The sequence below is a fragment of the Strix aluco genome, chromosome 1, assembly GCF_031877795.1.
Source record: "Strix aluco isolate bStrAlu1 chromosome 1, bStrAlu1.hap1, whole genome shotgun sequence".
NCBI classification, from domain to species: Eukaryota; Metazoa; Chordata; class Aves; order Strigiformes; family Strigidae; genus Strix; species Strix aluco.
The window spans coordinates 144,207,274-144,228,947 of record NC_133931.1 but is presented as its reverse complement, the minus strand read 5'-3'; the positions used below and the strand labels follow the sequence as shown (position 1 = coordinate 144,228,947).

The 21,674-nt window shown below is 35.8% G+C and overlaps 1 protein-coding gene and 1 long non-coding RNA gene across 3 annotated transcripts in view; one reads left to right on the top strand and one right to left on the bottom strand.

Annotated features, from left to right (window-relative positions):
* The window catches only part of LOC141929337 (uncharacterized), a 36,196-nt gene extending 25,960 nt beyond the window's left edge, over positions 1-10,236 (top strand). The window contains exons 4-5 of the long non-coding RNA XR_012625001.1: positions 8,591-8,662; positions 10,138-10,236. This is a non-coding gene — a long non-coding RNA (uncharacterized LOC141929337). The remainder of the gene's footprint in view (positions 1-8,590; positions 8,663-10,137) is intronic.
* The window catches only part of KCNH8 (potassium voltage-gated channel subfamily H member 8), a 193,422-nt gene that overhangs the window by 36,872 nt on the left and 134,876 nt on the right, over positions 1-21,674 (bottom strand). For both annotated transcript variants that reach the window (XM_074838629.1, XM_074838637.1), the window contains 3 exons: positions 10,646-10,843; positions 5,960-6,159; positions 3,910-4,159 (listed from right to left, as the gene is read on the bottom strand). In XM_074838629.1, coding sequence (XP_074694730.1) covers positions 3,910-4,159; positions 5,960-6,159; positions 10,646-10,843 — 648 coding nt within the window. The remainder of the gene's footprint in view (positions 1-3,909; positions 4,160-5,959; positions 6,160-10,645; positions 10,844-21,674) is intronic.

Genomic DNA, 21,674 nt, shown 5'->3' with positions numbered 1-21,674 from the left:
TCTTAAGCTATTATATTTTCATTTATGGGCAAGAGTGCCTTGGAATACTGAATGTATTAAAACCCACAACTGACCATATATTTAAAAGCACAAAAATTGTATAATGAGAAGCTTTCACAAACATCTGATCTGAGGTATAAAGCAGTCATTGAAGGAGAGGTCTTCCCCAAAATTTAAGGCAGATGGTCTTTGTTAAAGACCCAGACAGTGTGATGGAGTGCATTCTTGGCAAGTTTATGGGCAACATCAAATTAGGGAGAGTGGTTGATATGCTTAAGGGCAAAGCTGCTATTCAGAGGGACTTCAATGAATGAGAAAAGGACTAACAGGAACCTCAACAAAAACAAATGCCAAGGCCTGCACCTGAGATGGAAATCGTCCCTGCAACTGTATGGGCTGAGGACTGACCAGCTGGAAGGCAGGTCTCTGGGAAAGGACCTCGGGGTCCTTGTGAACAACAAGCTGAACGTGAGCCAACAATGTGCCTTTGCAGCAAAAAAGTCCAAGAACCTCTTGTGCAGCATTAACAAGAGCATCAGCAAGTCCCAGGAAGTGACTCTTTCCACCTATATGTCGCTTCTCATACCACAGCTGGAGTACTGTGTCCAGTTTTGGGCTTCCCAGTACAAAACAGAATATTGACATAGTAGAGTGAGTCCAGAAGAGGCCACTAAGATGAGCAGGGACTGGAGAACATAATCTACAAGGAAAGGCTGAAAAAACTGCATATTGTTCCGCCTTAAGAAGAGAAAGCAAAGGAAGGGTATTATTACTGCCTTCAATAACCTAGGGAAAAAGTGTAGAGAAAACAGAGCTAAACTCCTCTTCAGGGTGTACAGTGCGACAGAATGTACTGGGCACAAGTTGTAACAAAATAAATTGTGATTAGAAATCAGGAAATGAAAGTCACCGGGAGGCTGGTCAAACAGGTTGCCCAGAGAGGCTGTGGAATCGCCATCCTTGGAGATGTTAAAAATTTGCCTGGATGTGGCCCTGAGGAAGCTGAGCTAAATTAGCTTTAAGCAGGTTTAAGTTAGCTGGCTTCCAGAGGTCCCTTCCAAACTTACATTATCCTGTGATTAATAAGACTGTAAAATCTGAAAATCAACCCAGCATGTGATTCCAACCGAATATTACGCAGGAAATGGTGAAATTGAAGGGTAAGTTAAACTAAGCAGCCAACTATACCCAAAGCTGCTTAAATAAGACAATTTTATACTTGAAAATACTACTTGTAATTTGTTCTATTTACAAGGATCTTGAACAACTTTCTCAAAAGAGCTTATCATAAACCCAGAATAGGGAGGGATTTTATTTTATGCTAGTAATATACATACATTCATGCTACTTTGGGGTTTCTTAAAAATTGCAATCGGTATAAATGAGAACTCGTATTAGTTTAGGGAAAGATAAATCTGATAGATGGCAATAACATTTGTCACTGCTCTTGAAATGATGCAATTCTTACATAATCAAATACAATGTGAAGCTAAGCATTAATTTACTTTTAGTAAAATTAGTAAATTTAGATTTCTTTTATTATACTGAGTAGAGAGCTGGCAATGTTAATCTGTTGCTGGCTGTGTAAATATGGACAAGAGAAAAAATATTTCAAATATGCCAAAACCGATCTTTAAACATCTTAATTAGAAACTTTTTAGGCATATGAACCTAAGGCATTAGTATCAATAATGCATAAATAATTCAGAAAAAATGTTAGAGTTGTATTTGATTGTAGTTACAGTGTTTGATGAAATGATGTCATCCTGAAAGACACTGCAATTGATCTGGTAATGCTAATGTATGTTTCTTTCCAAACGAAAATCATGTAACAAAGGCTGTAGGTAGTAAACTGAAGTTTCATGTAGAATTACAGCAGCAGTAAAATTATTGGACCTTGAATATCAACATTTGTTACATAAACAGAATCATGTAAGTTATTCTTAGTAGCTCTTTCTTTTTCATTGGAGAATAAAGTCACTTATAAATGTTTATGCAGACACATCTATTTGCTAATATATCTGGGACGTGTGGTCAAAGTTATAAATTTATTTTTATAGATATCTTTTAAATCACTTATGGCTAATATTTTTAAATAAATCTAAGATGTATACTGAAATGGTACATAACTTATATTAAAACATATTTTCCTATAAAAGATATTCTAACCATCATTATTAGATATCAAGTAATAGTCTCAAGGGGAACCAAACAGCTGTATTTAATCAGAGCATTTCATTGTATTTTTGCTGTATTGCTTGTTAGTGAGAATGGTTCAGTAAACAAAAACTAATCCACTAGAATTATAATCATGACAGAATTATAAAATAATGGTCTGGGAACTGTAAGTAACCCAGCATTGTCAGGGAAAAAAACTGCTCTCTTGGATTTACATCACATCAGTAACACAGTTTCTCATAGGGACCTACAGGTTTGATGCATTCACCTTCTTTTGGTGTTAATTAGGTTTAAATGGTGAAGCACCCATCCACCATAATGAAACATTATTTCATTGTATTATGTTTATGTTTTTGCATTACAATTTCATTAACTTTTCTCAGAAATCCATGAATCTCTCTCTTCTTGTTTTCGTTGTCACCATTACACGATGTGCTTTCATTAACATTTTCAGAAGTACCTGAAAATGGAATCATTAATGAAATCATAATTCCAATGGGGGCAGCTCTTGACCTTTTGCTATATTTAAGCTTAGGCTTTTTCTAAGCCATATTTTATAGCTTTGCTATCTGATATAATAAAATCGAGGCATTCAAAAACTTCCTAATTACAAATGAGTGATAGAGTGATGTGGGCTGTCAATCTAATGGAATTAAGGAGTTATGAAACAAATAGGACATGTATCACATTTATATTCTAAAAAAAGACCAATCAAATGCATGCTGGTAAAATAAAGGAAATTCAATTACAGAAGACCAGAAGCTTGCATTATCAACAGTCTAGTGCAATCCTACAAAACAGGAAGGAAAGAAAAAAGGAAATGTTCTTTTTAACTCTGCTTTATAAGAACATTAAAAGTTATTAGAAAGAACAATACATTTAAATCTAAAGAGGTATTAAAATCATAATAAAATAATTCTTTACGCTTAGAGCAAAATTTTATATTTTACTTTACCAAAATACTTTATAAGCATTAACTCAGACAAGTCTAATCATACTTTAGCTGAAGATAAAGGGAATCTGTTTCATAGGCATTAGATTGAGGCCAATCACTGAAATTTACAGATAGAGATGCTTAACCCTAGATAAGTCAAAGCAGTCATCTAGCAAACAAATAATCAAAATTTATTAGAACAGAACTTCTGGCCTTTCTCTGTTCTAATATACTAGATGACTGCTGGCAGCACCAATTAGTGTCAAGAAGTAACTCTGGGGGGAGCAGAGCCAATAATGCTTGGTTTTCATCACATAGATGTCCTGCAAGGGGTGTTAATATACATGCCTCAAAGAATGAGAGTAGGCTCACATTGCTTTCTTTCATTTGGGAGCATTAGTGGGAGCACTGCCTGGCCACTAATTTTCGTGGAAGATTTAGGAACTAATAACCTCTGAGGCATCAATACTGTCATCAAATTTAGTTGAAAGCAGCAATTTGTATCAAAAGCTAGCAAGTACCTCCTTACATGCAAAGGAGAGAGATTAAATATAAGAAAACCAGGATATAAGTGAAATATTGCACAGCTAACACTTTAGCAATTGAAATCTCCTTAGGGCAAAAGATAAGAAAGTTTTAACTAAAAAAAAAATAAAATCAGGGATGTCCATAGAGTATGAAAAACAGATTAAAATCAGAACAAATTATTTCTCATCAGACTCTCATCAGTTAGTAGTGAAGGTCCTCCTACATTGGAGGACCATTCTTTTTCTTTGAAGCTATGATTAGGAGCATACCAAGAATCGCCAGCACCGTGCTGTCCTTCAGGACTTCCATGGAACCTGAGCACACAAAGTAGATCGCTTGCAGGGCATCTCCCTGACGGAGGAGGTATTCCCCGGGAGCACAGAAGGAGGTTTTGATATGCAGAGACAGAGACCTGAGGCAACCACGGCTGGCACACTCAAAAAGAGAGAGCTGAAAAATCTCCTTGTTCAAGTGCATGGTGATGTCTGAACGTAGCTCATCTGGGAAGTCTTTTAAAAGCTGTCCAAAAAAAGAGACAAAGGGGTGAAAAAGAGAAAAAGTGTAAAATAATTTGTTTCCTCTTTTGCAGAAGTGATCCGATTTAGTAGTGCTGCACATGTCATACTGATGCAAAGATTTTCCTTTGATGAGACATGTGCTATGTCTTAATAACTCTTTATGCTGATAAAACACTGATAAATTCCAGGAAAAACATGAATTAAAATATGCCTTTATACAAAAACAAGGGAAAAACTTCGACACCACTGTGTATAGGAATTCTCCCTAATGCACAAGTTCTTCTCAGCTGTTAGAACACAGTAGGCTGTTTGTGTATATTACTACTTCTTCTGTGGTAAAACCACTGGAAGAGGAATAACTCAGAAAAATTTCTAAGATCTTTTTTTTTGTGGGTTTTTTGTTCTTTTTTTGATGATGCAATTGGACAGTGAAGGAGATGTGGAAAAGGAATGGAGACAAGGTGCATGTTTAGTGGGAGAAACTATAGAAACTAAAAGACTGTAAAGTCTTCCTATTTTTCCTTTATCTTAATTTCAGGGAAATGCAGCCTAGCCAACACGTAATGATATCTATATAAGTTTTACAGAAGATCTGCTGCAGGATGGCAAAATTGAGAGAAGACATGTAACTGATCAAATCATCTTTCCTTTTGTCAAGGCACCACAAAAATTTCAGGTGGAGCTTTTTTAAAAAAATAATGTTTAATGGTGCTCTGAACCGTGCAAGCTGCAGGCCCACAATCATAGTTTTCTTTGTAGTTAGAGGGGATCTGGCATCTGAGCAATGCAATCAGCAAACACTTGACCAAGTGAACTTAGACGAGGCAGTTTGTGGATGGAAGGCAAATCATGAAATACTGATGGTCTCTCCAGAGGTTGCTGTTGTAGTACGACAGTCACTCACTTTCAGTGCAGCTAAAGGTACAGAAGCTGAAGGTGATCCTTAACCAAATCTGGGAAAGCTTTGACATCTAAGTGGCTTTTGTACCTTTGTAAATCTTACTAGACTACTTGTGTTGCTAGGATGCTGGTGAAAATCTCATTCTTTGTGCTGTGCACACCACAAAAAGAATTTATCAGGAAAAGAATGTTCTCAAACCCAAATCTTTCTGCTTATTTCCACATTATCTTTAGAGGCCACTGAGTTTTATAATGGCATATATAACAAGAACTCTGAAGGGAACGGTTCTTTCAAATAACACTCCAGCTGAGAGAAGCCGTTTTTTCTTATGGAGTATAGTAATATATAACCTGGATAAGTCATTTAAAACAAACAAGCAAAGACACAACCAGAAGTCTGTCTTTTGAATTCACTCGTGTTACATTCTGCAATATTTTAAAAAAAATATAGGGAAATGAATAATAAAAAAATTCAGGCTAAACCACTTGTTTACAGTATTGCAAAGAATAAAAGAAAATGAAGGAGGTAGGAAAGGGCAGTAAAGAAGTGCCTCCTTTAAAAAAGACTGAAAAAACCCAGTAGATTTTTTTTTGGTGAAAGGCAAAACTGCTCACTAGGGTGTTTCTGCTGGCATCATCCAAAAGGTTTCTGATGAATGCTTCTTCAGCATTTCAGAATTATGGAGGACTTTGAATTTTTAATATATGATATGATGTTCTAAACCAGATTTTTCAACAGTATGCTCTCTTCCTGGGATAACGCAGCTTTATTTTTAAGCATGCTCTTTTTTATATGTAACTTCACACACAATGCAGCATCACAAATGGAAAACTACCCCCCTCCCTGACTCTAAGTCCATAGTCAAAACCATCAAACATACAACCTCCCTGGTTTGGTTACCTCATTGGAATCAATTCCATTATTGACAGACCACGTGGTTTGGAAATATTCAAGCATCCTTTGCTTTAGCTGCTGTGGCAGGTGATGGACACGTATAAAGTCCTTCAGATCCTTGGTTCTTGTGTGATAAAGGGACCATCTGGAGTACATCCTCTGAATTATGGCAGTCACATTGCCAAACACCAAGGCATGCATCAGAGCTAGGGAGGACAGAAATTATGTGCAGTGTGGAGTGACTTGTTGATCATTAAAACATAACACAGAAAATAAACAGGATCTTCACAGAAAACCAGTTTGCTGATTGAGAGATAAAAGAAAGCTTTTGAATATAAGGCTCCACGAGTAATATAAAGTAGTGTTCATATGATTATTCATTTCTATTTTTTGTGTCACTAGCAGTCACAGTCATAGGACAGGGTATAACTACGACTTATGCTATCTAGTCAGGGTATGAAGCAAAAGAATGCCCAAGTCAAATTAATTTCATAGTCTAAGAAAAAGGAAAACAGATGAACATATGTAGGCAGGCATGTTCAGGAAATAATGAGAAACTATTAATCAGTATGTAAACTAGACTGAAACGATCAGTTAGCAACTACATAGAATGTAATAAATTTCAGAGAAATCATATAAATAAAAAGTTACTGATGGGGACCATATGTAGTGGAATGAGATTGCAAACATTTAGAGATGTATCATATTCTGGGGAATAAGATGTTAAAAAGAAAAGACAGAAAAAACCCATTGTAAAGCAGAAATTCAGGTTAAAAAAAAGATACATTCAAACTGACAAGCTAATTTCTTATATTGCTTGAGAAGGTCGAATGTGGTGTGAAATTGTTTATCAGAAAGCTCTGACATCCTGGAGCTTGTCTACAATTAGAGACCGGCTTGGGAATAAAAAGACCAGAAGCAAAATTGAAGAAATGCTTACAGATACAGGTCGTTTGGGTTTGTCTGTGCAGAAATGTTCTTGCTGATTATCAGTGGGAAAAATCACTGCTAGATTGTCTGTCATGTGGTATTGATCTGAGGTATATAGTACACACATTTACAAATTGTTTATTGAAAAAACTATTAAAGAGCTTGATTACTGCTCTTAAGGGACATCTATCTTTATAGTTCTTGAAAGAAAGCAGACTCACTCCTCAGAGTGGCAAAGAAATTGGTTTATAAACAAGAGAAACAAGATGTTGACCGTGTATAGCAATTTACAGAAGTCCAGTGTGAATGAAGAGAGACAAGGGGGAACAGTAGGAGGAAAGCATGCGTTTTGGTGGTTAGTAATGTTTTTACATGATAAAAACAGGCAGAAAATTCTTTAGTTTGGAGTGTTGAAAATTTTTACAGGGTGAGTAAAACCCAAAGGAGCTAGTGATAATATCTATGTCTTTATTGTGAAGGGAGTTCAAAAAAACAGATAAAGCACTGCAGTGTGATGTAGTTTCACAGTACAGTATGCATCCCTATAGAGGTGATCCAATGGTATGATTAAGTCACTGCAAGTCCATTAGTAAAGGAAGGTAAATGAAAAGCAAGGCAGAAAGAAAAGGCTCAGATATGAATATTAGAAAAAAAGTAAACATAATTGGAAATGTATTTCTAAGAATAATCAGCTGGATTAACCAGGTGTTGTTCCTGATGGTGCAGTGAATTGTTAAGTCATTAATGTCAGAACCTTGGACAACAAAATGTGAGGGACTGGTATAATGCTAGATACAGGATATTATAATAAGAAATATGGCAGCTAGGGCTGAAAAAATTCAGCTAAATAGACTAAAAAGATACTGTAGCCTCTTTGAGGATGTGATAATTTAAAAAGCGGGAGGGAGGGGGTATAAAGCATTAGTTGGAGTATTGATACATATGTAAAAATCACATGTGATAAATCTCCCAACAGGGTCCAAGGTTAGGAGCTGGACAGTGTAGAGGTCTCTATGACATGATTGTAGTCACAAAGATCATCAAGAATTTTATTATTATGGGAGAATCTGTCTTTGCATATGTACATTGGAAGACAGCTCCTACTGATGATGACAAGTTGTTCCTGGCTGTGATAGGCATTAGATTTCTTTATCAAATAATGACAGACCCACCCTACTTTCTGTAAGAAATCCATTAATCCAATCCTATAAAACCAAGTAGGACAAGTTAAAAACTTCTAGGAACTGTATTTCATAAAGTGGCCTTGATTTTAATGGATATTTTAAATTACATTTTTGTTGCTTAGGGGGAACAGAGGAACACCTCTGATACCAGAAAGGACTTGAGCTACTAGAATGGGCCTCCAGTCTCATAAATACAAAACTGCACATTCTTTGCTCAAAAAATATGAAGAATACAAGACAGCACAGGGTATGGTCATCTGCAGGAGGACAGATTTGATTAATATTTTACAGACACTGGGTATGCTAGGAATTCTGGTTATTTTAACAAGTAACTTTTCTTTCCAACTTGAAGAAGAAATACTGTATAGAATAAGATGTTTTATCTTCACAATATTACTTGTCTTAAATTGTAATTTAAAATTCATGCAAAATAAAAATTAAAACCAAGAGGCAAGTAAAAATCAAACAAGAATATTATGTTATCTGTTAAATTAACACCTTTTTTTTTTTTTTTTTTTCCCAGCTTCAAATTTCTTTAAGGTTGCAATAAATTCACTTCATTCTTTCAACTTGCAGTGACAGTGACATTAAAGAGGTACAGACAAACTACTAATAAACTAAATCACACTGTCCATTACACCTGAAATTTCGTAAAGTAATGGCTTATTCTAAAAACTGTAAAAAACCTTGATTTTTCTCAAGACATCACTTTCTACTAGTGATTTTTAAAATTAAATATCAGTCAAAACTATCCATCAAAACATGTTTTAAGAAATGAAAATGTATTATGCCCTAAAGTATACAAACTAGTACTTCCATTTCTAACAGAGTTTTCTGAGGCGTGCTCACCAATCTGTGCTGTATGATGATAACTCTTTCTTCAAGTTTCCTTGCTCTCCTGATTTTCTTAAAGAGTGTCTAAAATACAGTTTCTGAAGAAAATACCTGCAAACCAACCTGTTCTGCTTTCTTACCTGGATGTCTCTTGTTCACCGGACCCTCCCAAATGTCATCTGGTAGAAGTCATTCTTCTACCTGCTTGCCTATGAGTAATTTTCCCTTTAAGTTTTCAGTTCCCTCTTACTATATTCAGTTGACTAATTCTTCACAATTTTTTCAGGGCACAAGCATATTAGTTCTATAACTCAATAATATAAGAAATGAAAAAGAAACTGCTACAACTGGACTATTAAGTTTGTGAAAGCTCTGCCATATCAAAGTGAATTAAATATTCATCATTGCCTTACACAGGATATCTCTTGATTTCTTGATAGAAATGAAAACCCCTTCCTTCATTCCAACAGATTTTATGTAGAGGTCACATTGTAATTTAAAACTATAATTTTGTGCTACCAGCAAAAGCAATTAATGAGCTGCTTGTGTTTTTGTGACATTGTCAAAATCAAAATGATATCATTCGTGGATGATTCAATTATTGCCACTCATTTTCAGGACTGGGAAAAATGACAATAATTCATTGATGCTGCAAATATATAGTTTACGATTCATTCATTGTGTTCCTGGCTTTCAAGTGTCAAGTTGCCAATTTATTTTTTCCCAGAAAAATTTATTCTGCAAAGCTGACAACCAGTGCCTTACTGACTAGCCCTGGAGAAATACCTACTAGTATTTCCAGAACAATTGGACAAGCAATAAAAAAAAGAATGAGTGGGGCAGTGATCTAGCAGTGATTTGCTTTTACCCTTCACACCTACTGTGACATCTTTGAGCTGTTTGATGTACACAATATGACATAGGACAACTGATTTGTTTGGGAGAGGAAGATGAAGGTAAAGAGAGAGCTGCAGGTACTTTCTCTAGTGGCCTTGATTTACCAAACTCTGCAGGTGCCACCAGCTGTCTGGTTGTGCCTGGGTGCCTCAGCAGAAAGGAGGTGACCATAAATGAGCACTTGGCTTTCTCCAACAGTATGACTAGGTAATTAACATAAATAAAAATACTACTAAGAGCTCCAAATATGACAAAAACATTGCATTTTGATTCTAATCTGAAGCAGTGATGTGGTAAAATTTACTTAGTGATAATTAAACTGCTTTTTATTCATGATAGAGTCACCTATGGTCCACCAAACAGTCCTCCTGGCTCTGTCCTGTCTCTGTTGCCTTCTCTCTGGTCCGGTCTTTCAGATGAGGATACGCACCAGCTCACAGCCAGATTCACCTGTGGGCTGCCCACCTTTCGTCGCCATCATTCCCAGGGATGCCATGGAGACTGAACTGGAGCTGAACATGCACCTATTACCTGTCTGAGTGGAAAAGCGCCTGGCATGTAACCAAAATCCCCTGGCACATAGCTGGGCCATACTCACCAACAATAATGTGAGTTTGCATTTTACTGGGGGACAACTGTCTTTTGTCGCCATAGTGATCAAAAGGTTAGAAATATGTCTGCTTAAGAGAGTGTAAAGCCAATAAAATTATTTCCTTCTTTTGCCATTTTAAATTAAACTTTCTGTTGTGTTTTTTCTTTTAAAGAAACTTAGCAAAATTTCAGCTCTTGTTTTACTTGTCCTTACCCTCCCAAAACGTTTTACATGATGCTTAGCATTTGTACCTACCCCCAATCAGCATTGTGCAAATGGAGAAGATCTTTTCAGCATCAGTATTAGCTGAAACATTTCCAAACCCAACACTGGTGAGGCTGCTGAGGGTGAAATATAGGGCAGCTATATAGGCACTTCTGATTGATGGGCCTCCTAGTGTATTATTCTCATAGTAAGGAGACTCAATACGTTTTCCTAGCTCATGAAGCCAACCTGAAAAACAAAGCATAAAAAAACCTATTAAGGAATACTGACACCATGAAAACTACACGTTCCGTAAAACAAAATAATTCTAAAAAAAAAAAAATTATTTAGAAGACACCACATTCTTCACACATTTCCAAGAATAAAAGAACATTAAACTGTAGGAATTTATATAGCATGCTATGAATTGTGTCTCTGGAGTATTTGTTTTATTTCTGATAAGAACTGTATTTCTGTATGGAAATCAAGTGGTTTTGAATTGCATATTACAGGTCTAATTAGATAATTCACAAAATCCATTAAGGCACTGAAAAGAAAAAATCATCACCTAATAACACTGCAGCAAGAATGCAATATCATTTTGATTCTTTCCATTAATTAATGTTTGGAAAGATTTTTGAGACTCTAAGACTAAATTGTTATAATAATTACATATTTAGAGCTTTTTACATGTTTCTTTTTACAGTAGAAAAGATTCAAATAACTAAACATAACTTACAAACCAGAATTAATTTTCAAAAGATGCTTCAGTAAGTATTTTCTAAATTGTTCATTTAATCTTTCCTTTCATTATGCTAAATGAGTCTATGTGTGCTAGAGAAAGTAGAATTAGTTACTGCCTCATAGATATTTAAAAAACAACAACAAGCCAACAAAAAGACCCCAAAGCAACAAACCAGGGAAAAGCATGCAGTTCCTCTTTTGGAAAAGGAAAACAAACAACCTGAATGAATTGCATAAACCCAATGCTTCATAAAAATCAAGATAGGGGAAAAAAAAGAGATAAAAATCCATTTGCATGCCCGGTTTTGCCTGTTAAGCAGTTTGCTTGGGAGACTGGGAATCTTTCCTGGATATTCAGGGAGAACTGCCAAACCAAAATATTCCTGGTAGGCAGAGTTTTACTTTAGAAACATTGGTTGGGGGTTCCCCTGTTGTAAGTTGAGACCTGACAGACTGAATCACCTCATGAAGCTTATTCTCTCTCCAGTTCAGTCAGCATCCATTTCTTCATTTTGGATGAATCCAAGTATGAACTGGGGGAAACCCCCTTGTGCAGAATATCTGCAAAATTAGGGGGCAGATTTAAAGTATCTGTCCCAAGACTTCCAATCAAGTTGGAGAAAAAGTCTGTAGGAATTTAGCACCTACAGCAGACTTGTTGACCATGGCTGCTGCCATCCTCAACTCCATACTCTCTTGCATGCTCTCCTACAGAGAAAGCTAAGCCAGGAGGGCTGGGTAATGACAGCGTAAGGTCTAGCCATGACCCTGCTGACCCTATGCAGCGTTCTGCATTGTCATAAGATGGCTGTACTGAGTGGGCTGGTTTACCTTGCCAACAGACAAGAAAGCATATGAATATCTACTTGATTTTGCCTTGATAGAAAGTATTAATCATGAAGCTATTTTATATTTGTGGCTCCCAATTATTTAAAATGAAAGAAAAGCAAAACCAAAAAAAAAAAAAAAAAAAAAAAGCCTAACTGAAGCAATACCAGTTCTGGCAGAGAGTAGATGGAGTTTAAAAAATTCTACCTAAATCTAATGTTCATTCAATAATAAAGTTCAGTGACAGTTCTTGAAAATATTCTAGTCCTATGAAGAAGTGTAAAGCTGAAACACATAAGTTATTTTAAATACTTGTATCTTATGTGTGAATGCTGAAATAATGCCTCTTAGGAGAAAATCTCTTTCCTGAGCGCATTCTAAAAGCCTCTTATTCCCATTTTTCTGCCTTTTGTTATCTGAATGAATTTCACATTCATTGTTCCTCATGGTCATATTGCATCTGACTGCAAGTTTCTCTACCTCAGTTTCAGCTATCAAACAACAACAAAAAAATATTTACCTATTGTAACTTCATATAAAACATATATGGCCTCACTTTTAGACTAATATATATTCAATGCTATCCAGAAAAGGTGGATGACTCCATTCTTTAATTGATGTTTTCTCCTTTACAACACACTTTATGTTCAAGGTTATCAAACAAAACACCCAACCCTACTGAAAAATCATTGCTCCTAAAGGATGCATTACTGCTAATAAAGGTAAAGTACAAAAAATAAATGCCTACATTGTATCAAACAATAGAAGTCCCTATAATATCTCTTAATATAATTCTACTACCAAACTACCAAATACAATATTAGCATTTTACAGTTGCTTACAAGAACTTCTGCCAGGGTACCAGTATTTGAGATGAGCTCAGCACTCTGTGCCCAGTTCCATGGCATAACTGAGGGTCAGACAAATGATCTCAATCAGCAAGATGAATGGCTTATCACTGAGCTACAACACTAGCAGTTAGCAATTATTAGCAATTGTTAACATTTGCTAAAAAAAATGTCCACTATATAAAGAAAAACTATTAGGAAACTTTCTTTAGAGATGGACCGTGAGATTTGGAACAGAAAATGTATATCTGAGAGTGAAAACCTAATAAATATATTCCCCTGATTTGTAGATAAGGACATGTTTACAGCTTCTTATTTCTATTCTGGTTTTTAGAGATGATCCTAATCAGGACCTTTTGAAGAAATTATATAGGATGAGGTTTCAGCCAAAGTATTTAAAATGCTGCAAGATCTTCCAGATCAACTATACTTAGATTTTTGTTGACAGCACTACATCTTTTTCCATTTGGGGGTAGAGAAAATATACTGTTGGCTGTAAATACTTTCATTAGCCAATGGAAATAGTCTTGAGATAGCACGATTGACTAATGCCTTTTACTTTTTTGGTTTCTGTAGGTAACAGCTCTCAGCAGATTCTCTGGCAGACTTGAGTAATTAATTTCTGCCCTCAGGGTAGAAGAGAAAAATAAATATACCTTGTAGTCAGAAGGAGCTTCCTAGAATTTAGCCTTATGAATTCTGTCTGGTTCTGAATTAACATTATCTAGATATAGCTCTGTGACTTTGAAAACGTTTTAAAGTACCAATTAGCGTAATTAAGAGGAAGACTTTTCAATGGGAAAAAGAGCACTTAAGTAATCAAGTCCCATTGGAAAAGACAGTAGGAATTGGATATCTAGCTCCTTTAGGCTACTTTGAAAAATGCTGGAAGAATTTGTATTGAGTTTCATTTACCTGTATTTGGGAAGATCTCAAGTACCAGCATAAACATAAACAAGCATTTAAGCATCTGTAGATGTCATACTTTATAACTTGATGTAAAACACATTATCTCATCTTACTGGACAACCAGAAACTCAGTCTTCCCTCAGTCTGGTGCTCACACTTCACTGAGCAGGCACATTGCTCCCTATAATTTGCAGATTCATTCTATGCTACTACTTAGATTTTCCTTATATGCCAGACACTTAACATACCAAAATCCTGTCTGGTGTTTCAACAAGTTCGAAAATAGTTGCATTTTCTAATGCATTAATTACCTACAGTGTTTATTCTATAAAACAGCCAAACATTTTTTTCCAGTTAAAAAGTAGACCAAAACTTTCTGGTTTACTCTGAACTACTGCATCAGGAAGTGCAAAGCAGTATGGATGAGGAGTATCTCTTAGAGCATCCCTGAATGCCTAAAAGCAGGAATGGTTCTCCAATAGACCAGTGGTGATGATGTTAGAACAGAAAGAATGGGACAAAGGCCCACCTTCTCTCAGCTGTTGTTACGTATCAAATTCAGGGACTTTAGTTACTCCCTGGGGAAATGTGAAGGTAGAAAAGCTTATCTGCTCCCGCATCGTCACCTTTTTGTGTTTAAAGAGTATTTGAACCTCATTTAGGGCCAGACCATACTCAGCTCTCTCATGCTAGTGAGCAAAGAGAGTAATCAATGTTATGCTGATAGTAGGGAAGAGAATATGTAATAAGTAGTTCTGGGGTAAACTAAAGGACACTGTCAACTGTGCTTTATCTATAAGGGCTATGTTTCAGGCTGACTTATGTTTTTCTGGCTTGACTAAAAAACTTTGGAGCTCTAAATGAAAGCACAAAAGATGGCAATGTCTTTATTACATGCCACATCTTCTTTATACTTCTCCAAAACCTACAACTCTACCTCATGAAATAGCAGGTGATACTAAACCATCTAAAACCACACAAAACCTACAAATACTGGAGAACAAAAGGCAAGAACTACAAAGAAATCACCAAACACTGAAAAACAATAACAAAAAAAAATGTACTGAACTGGAGCATATACAGCCTTCTGATATAAATAGATTACAACTTTTAACACTGAAGTCTATGTTTTATGCCTACTAATGTGTGTTACAGTGAACAGTTTAGGGTCATCAATTAAAAGATAAAAACTATACAAGAGAAATTACATTCTTTGTCACTGGAATGCATTTTTAAATGAAAATCACCATGTGCCCTGATTGCTCTGTTGGCTCCCACTGCAGCAGTCCCTGGTCACTGCCGATAACTCCTCATTTCAGATCTAGAGTCAGGCAGCAAGGAGCTGTAAATTTGCATGGGAAACCACTCCACCCTTTCATTGCACAGCTGCACACTCCCCTCTGCAAATGATCATCCCATATTTCCATTTTTAATGGGGGAAAACTGTTTCAAAGATCCCACTGATCTCAATGAAGCCAAGATTTTAGCTTTTATCTCTCTCTACTCTATGTCCGTGAAATATTAACCTCCAAAAAATAAACCTTAGGGCAAAACAGTTGCTAAGATAGAACAAATAGGCAAATTCCCTTCTTTTCAGGTAAAACCAATTGTGATTACAGTCTCTGTGAGATACATGTCCAAATCACTTCCATCAAGTGTCCGTGTTGCTTCTTCAGAAGAGCATTTGAGGAGAGGAGAACAGAGCTAATATATAAGATAAGATGTTACCATCATTTTGTATAAGAGTATAATGAATATATTCTACCTTATCAAACCCTAATTATAATTCATTAGACAGTAAAACATTAGCTTTGCTTTTAAGATTGCTTCCAAAGAATTTTGCACAGTTACTCTCTAGTTGTTTCTGACTGATACAATGCATTCAAAATTTAGAGGTATACAAGAAGACGGAATCATTTTACTACTTCTAGTGTGCGTGACTCTGCATTATCAAATAATCGTTGCCTCTCTTCTCATGGTGATTACTCATTTAAGGTATTCAATTTCTCAAGATCCTCAAAGCCTTTTTTATCCCTGCCTAGCCAAAATGTTTTTGACATCTGCAAATTTTTCCTGCCAAATCATTTGCATTTTTTCCCCAGATTATTAATACACTAAACAGCACCATCCCTACTACTTAATCCTGTGGAACATCACTGTTACCCTTTCATTGTCACAAAACCTGATCATTTGTTTACAGGTTTGATCTATAATGGAATTTTACCTGTTATGTTAGAAGAGGCTCACAGGTACCCAAGCAGATGGTTTAAGGATTAAAGACCCCCCAGAGATGACAGGAGCAATCATAATTTGAAGCACTGCTTCTCGAGGACTGTAAATGTGGCAGACCTTATTGCACCAGGTCACAAATAAAACATGAATCAGGCTTTTCTTTCACACAGATTATAAAAGATACGTGCTAAAAATAGAAAACCACACAACCCTGAAGATGTCGTACAGCTGCAGGTTCTAGGAGTGTGAAAACACAGTTCCATCATGTGTGCCCAAATGCCACAATTGCACAATAGTAAAATACAGGACATGAGTTTATGCGCTTTTCAAAATGAAGATAATAAATAAATGTTATATGTGTAAGAAGAAACCCGAGGTGCATCTGTATGATGTGTCAACAAATACAGGCTACAAAAGAACAGCTCTGTCTATATTTGAAGAAGAGAATTAGCTGGCATTCAAAATAAGTAAAAGTTAAGTGACAATGCATGAAATTTAGACTAGAAAGACGTCAATATTAGTACAACAGACATAAGCATAATAGCTGCATGACAATGAAGAAGCAATAGGATTAATCTACTCCCCTTGGTCTTCATTTAGCTAGCATGCTTTTCTGCAAACAGTAGACACCCAAAGTTACAAAGAAAACAAATACGATAAAGGAAAGACATTAACATTTTTCTCAAGCACTGAAACTCTGCTTAAAAATATTAAAGCCGTTCCCAAAATAATTTATTCTCAAAATATGTTTCTTATTTTTGCATTCTAAAATATGGTCCTTAATGGAGTATATTCTTTATTATGATGTCTTTATTTATTTATCTTAAACTAGAAAGACACATAACACGTGTATGAATGAGACTGATAGTGTGACAGAACTAGAGGAACATCTACTGCAGTCAAATCAACGTGGTCAAATTTTGTGGAGGGTAATTCTTGACATGGCATAGAAGAGAAATAGATTTAACTTGGATTATATAAACCAGCTTTATCTCAACTGCCTGCAGCTGGACTCCTTGCAAACAATGTCAATAAATGCAAAATTTTAAATGAAAAGAAAAATGGTCAAGAGTTTCAAAACCATGCCCTTCTCAGAAACAAACCTTGATGAGACATCTTCTCTCCAAAATTATACATGAGGATTCATGAGCAGCAAATTTTAGGATCCTTGTTGTATTAGAAATTAAGTGGACACTAGGAATGGATAGATTCAACAAAAATGCCATTTGACTTCAATTTCAGAGAAACTGGGTAGAATTTTTATTACATCTCTTCCCAAATTAACAAATGAATTAAGAAATGGGCATGAGCCAAAATCCAAGGTACAAATGTGCTCCTAATAATGCTGAGATCTGGACCATATCTTTTCATCTAGTTAATTTCTTCATTACGGATCAACTAAAAAACTCAGGATTTGACCATATGTCAGATGAAATTGTAATTCTCTGACAGACTTTGGTAATTCTACCACTGATTTTCTAGCATCTGTAACATCATCCAGAGAAAGTTTGAACTTGGGTATAGTAAAGTCAGAAAAGAAAAAAAAAGATAAAAATTGAAGGCCCATGTATGCCCCACTGCTCCATGAAGCTTGCACACTCAAGATACATCAGCCTCTGTAGTCAAAGGCACGTAGCTGAAATTGTTACTTTCATATCTGGTTCCTTCTGAATGCGTGCCTTAAATGACGGAGTACCCTTTGCTGATACATTGACTGGTGTTCTTCTTGGACACTGATCTAGAGGAAACTGTATCTTTCTATAGATCCTTAGGGAAAGTTTTTAACTATCTAGAGACATACAGTGAAGCAGATGTTTTAAAGAATTTTAAAATCCATGGAGTTTTTCAAACTAAATGCATACTCCCTTTGGTTAGAGCATTTTTAGATACAAGCTTAACCTTTCCCAGGTTTACCAAAAATTAATTTGAAAGGTGACATCCTATGTAATTCTTTTGTAAGGCTGACTAATACCCTTTGTAAATAAATTGGCTGCTGTATTTCTGATTGAATATATACTTAGAAGCTATCGTAAAAATAATTACATTTTGTAGAGCTTTAACTCATGTAACTCGACAAAGTCATAACAAGATATCGACCCATTGTGCTCACTGAAAATGAAGTTTTCATGGCGCAATATATATTCAATGAACTAAGTAGTTTCAGTAAAGAGAGGTGCTCAATCAAGGGATTAAAAAAAGAAAAAAATCTAAAATCTAATTATAATGTTGCTGATAACAAAAACACAGCTGAGCCCACAGAAGTGCTGAAAACGTGACAATTAAGCTTTAATTATCTGACAAAACTCAACTCTAAATTGCAAGTATCCCTGCTTAGAATAAGAAAGTAAAATTTTTGTATTCTCATGGTAAAATGTCCCCTTGAAGATACTGACAAAATTCCTTTGTGGGAGGCATTTAATTTCTTGTCATCAGCAAGGTGTGGTCTGTTAAATAATTTACATTTTCATTTGGAAGGCCATAAAGTGCAAGGAGAGATGCTTTTTATCCTATAGGAAGCTTGTAATCCACTCCAGTGAAGGTACTATAGGTGCATGGATTATAATGTGATTTCCAAAGTCTCTATGGTTGATCACTCCTGGACATGTTCATGGCTTGTAAGTGGTAGAGCAATAGGACTGATATGAAATACCTGTAATGCTATAATTTTATTAGAAAATGATGGAATGATATATGTTAAAAAATATTTGGTTAGTCATAAGTAAGAACAGGATAGAGTTTTGCAGCTCTTCCACCTAACGCAAAATGCTACATAAACACTTCACAAAATACAGTGTACATGAATTACCAACAGCTTCATACGTTTCAAGTCCCAGTTTCTAGCCAGAACCTATGTTTATGCATTAAACATTTCCAGATGAAGTCCTATCTTCTTTTGTCTACAAAGTAAGGTTTTGCTATTTTTACTTTTTCTTCTACTAGGCTGGACAAATCCCTGAGGACCAGCCCAGACACAGTTCAAAAGTCAGAGCCCCAAATATTTCTTAAGATGGTAGATAGTTCATGTGAGTTAGCTACTTACATTTCTCCTTCACCATGTGGCAAAAAACTCTCTTTCCAGGTAAGTTATTTTATGCCTACAACTACAGTATATTCTAGTGAGAGGAAAGAAGGGAGTGATATGGGGGGAGACATGTCTTTTTGAGTGGAGCTCCAAGACAGTCTCCAAAAATCTAGCTGGTGTTCTGCATGACCGTAGAGGTTCTCCAATATACCTTCTCAATAGTCTCATAGTATTACAGAATAAAGATTTCTCTTACAGTAGAGATATGTTTATTCCAAGGTAGAGACCTGACTATATTACATATAAGAACTATGTACAAGAATTTTAAGAACTAGCTCAGCAGATCTGCAAGGAACACAGTCTTTTTGATATTTTATGATAATTCTCTAAACATTTATACTTACTGTTACATAGAAGTTCCAGCGTACATGATAAGTGCACCTGCACTCCTGCAGAACTAGGTCATAAATTCCTTCAGTCTCATTTATCAGGCAGTAGGTAAATTTAGAAAAGAAATGTACTGGAAACTCTTCTCTGTGGTAGGCATATACAGCTCTTCTCAACAGTAATTTATCAGATGGCTATATTTGGATTTGTGGGAGATTTAAATCCTTGCTTTTGCCAGTCAGCAGTTCTTTTTCTCTTCCCCACATCATCGAAAGGACAAGATAGGGATATTTTCAACATCTACTTTCCATGACTGTGGCAGTCAATACTAAGAATACCCTATAAAGAGCTCTAATGCCATTAATATATTTGTAGTGAAGACAAATGCCTTCTAGATTTTTTTAAATTATCCTGGTTTGTCCCTCTCCAAAAAACCCCAACACTTTTTTTTAGGGTTCTTAAACTGAAAGAAATTAGTAACATAAGTAAATTAACTGCTTTTTTGTAATATTGTAAATGTTCATTTAATTTTTAGATTACAGGTAAAACATACAAGTCTAAACATATAACTAATTTAAGAAATAAAATTGCAAGCATATTAGAAATATATAAATCATTTGCAAATCATCCCCTTTAAGGAGATGGTCACACTGTCACTTCACAAATAGTCTCAGCATTTAACATTACTGCTCCCTAGGCAAACTGGCTGTTACTGTCTTTTTCCAGACTGTCAGATTTCCTGCAGCTAAGCTTGGAATTATAAATGTTAGTGCTTCTAGTCCATTCAGTACAAAGAGCATGTCTATCTATGCCCTCTTTGCTTCCCTGGGCTCCATCAGTCAGTATCCATCTGTTAGAGTTTGTCTTATCTTATATTTAGAGTGTAACACCCTTTTGGGCAAGAGCAGCCTTTTTATCCTGTGTTAATTCAGAAATGAAGACAAGAGGGTCTTGACCCATAACTAGGATCCCAGGTGCTGTTGTAATAAAATTAATGATAATGACTTTCTTTTTATGTGGTCAGCTAAAGTGTTAGAAACCTGCTTTGCATTTTTCTGTGTTTGGAGTTCAAATCATCCCAAAAAAGGGTTTGAGCTTCTACAGGTGATACATTCCTGTCTTTTTAAAGAAATAAATACCCTAGTCCATTAGCAATACAGATTAGATCAAAATAAAACCTTTATTATCAAAATATGCAAAAAAAATCCCACAAAACAAAACCTTGAAGAACATCAGTTTTAAGGTTGCTAGCAAAACTTTTGGACTGTATGTGTGCAGTATGGCATAGCTGGTAAATTAATCTCACCTCTGCCCTGATGTTCTCACCTGCTCAGGTCTCACCATCAAAAAAACTCAGGCTAAAGTCATTCAGTACTTCATTTACATCAATTTCTCAGTCCTAAGAGTAAGTATATTAACAGTCCTGAATCAGAATCTGCAAATAGTTTGTCCTGGGGGCAATAACAGTGCTAATCAGTACCTTAAAATCTCTGCAAAAGAAAGTATTATTTATTTGCAAGAGCAAGATATCAAGAGGACTATATTTCTTATAAAAGCAGTGAAATATGCTACACGTATTTTCATACTGCCTGTTTAACCACCAGCGATCTGCGAGAGTGGAGCTGTTTACTTCTAGACTCCTCTGTAAGAGTTCTCTCTCCTTCTCAAAGCTGAGTAATGCAATTGGGGGTCCCTGACAGTCAATACTTTCCCCTCTCCTGCCATCTCCCCCAGTCCAGCAATCAAGACAATTTTCAGCAGCTTTTACCCATTCAAATGCAGCCTCACAACTTGGTGAAACAGGGGCAGATGCCTCAGCATATCAGCCATTTCCTTTAGTAGGTCTAATTACAAATGAAAAGGTAATTGCAGAATTGCCACAAAAACATGTTAGTTTCCATCTGACTGGCCTGCATAATCACACAGGGACATAGGACATCACATAGGACAGTATGGAGTTCAGTTCAGGTCAACATAGACTGTTGCAGTCTACATGACATGCATTTCTCCTTGTCTTCTATGCTAATAACACCTATGTTAGTTAGAGAACACTTAAGTATGCTAACCCTCACTACAATTCTTTCATTGCTTGCTCCATAGATTTCACAAT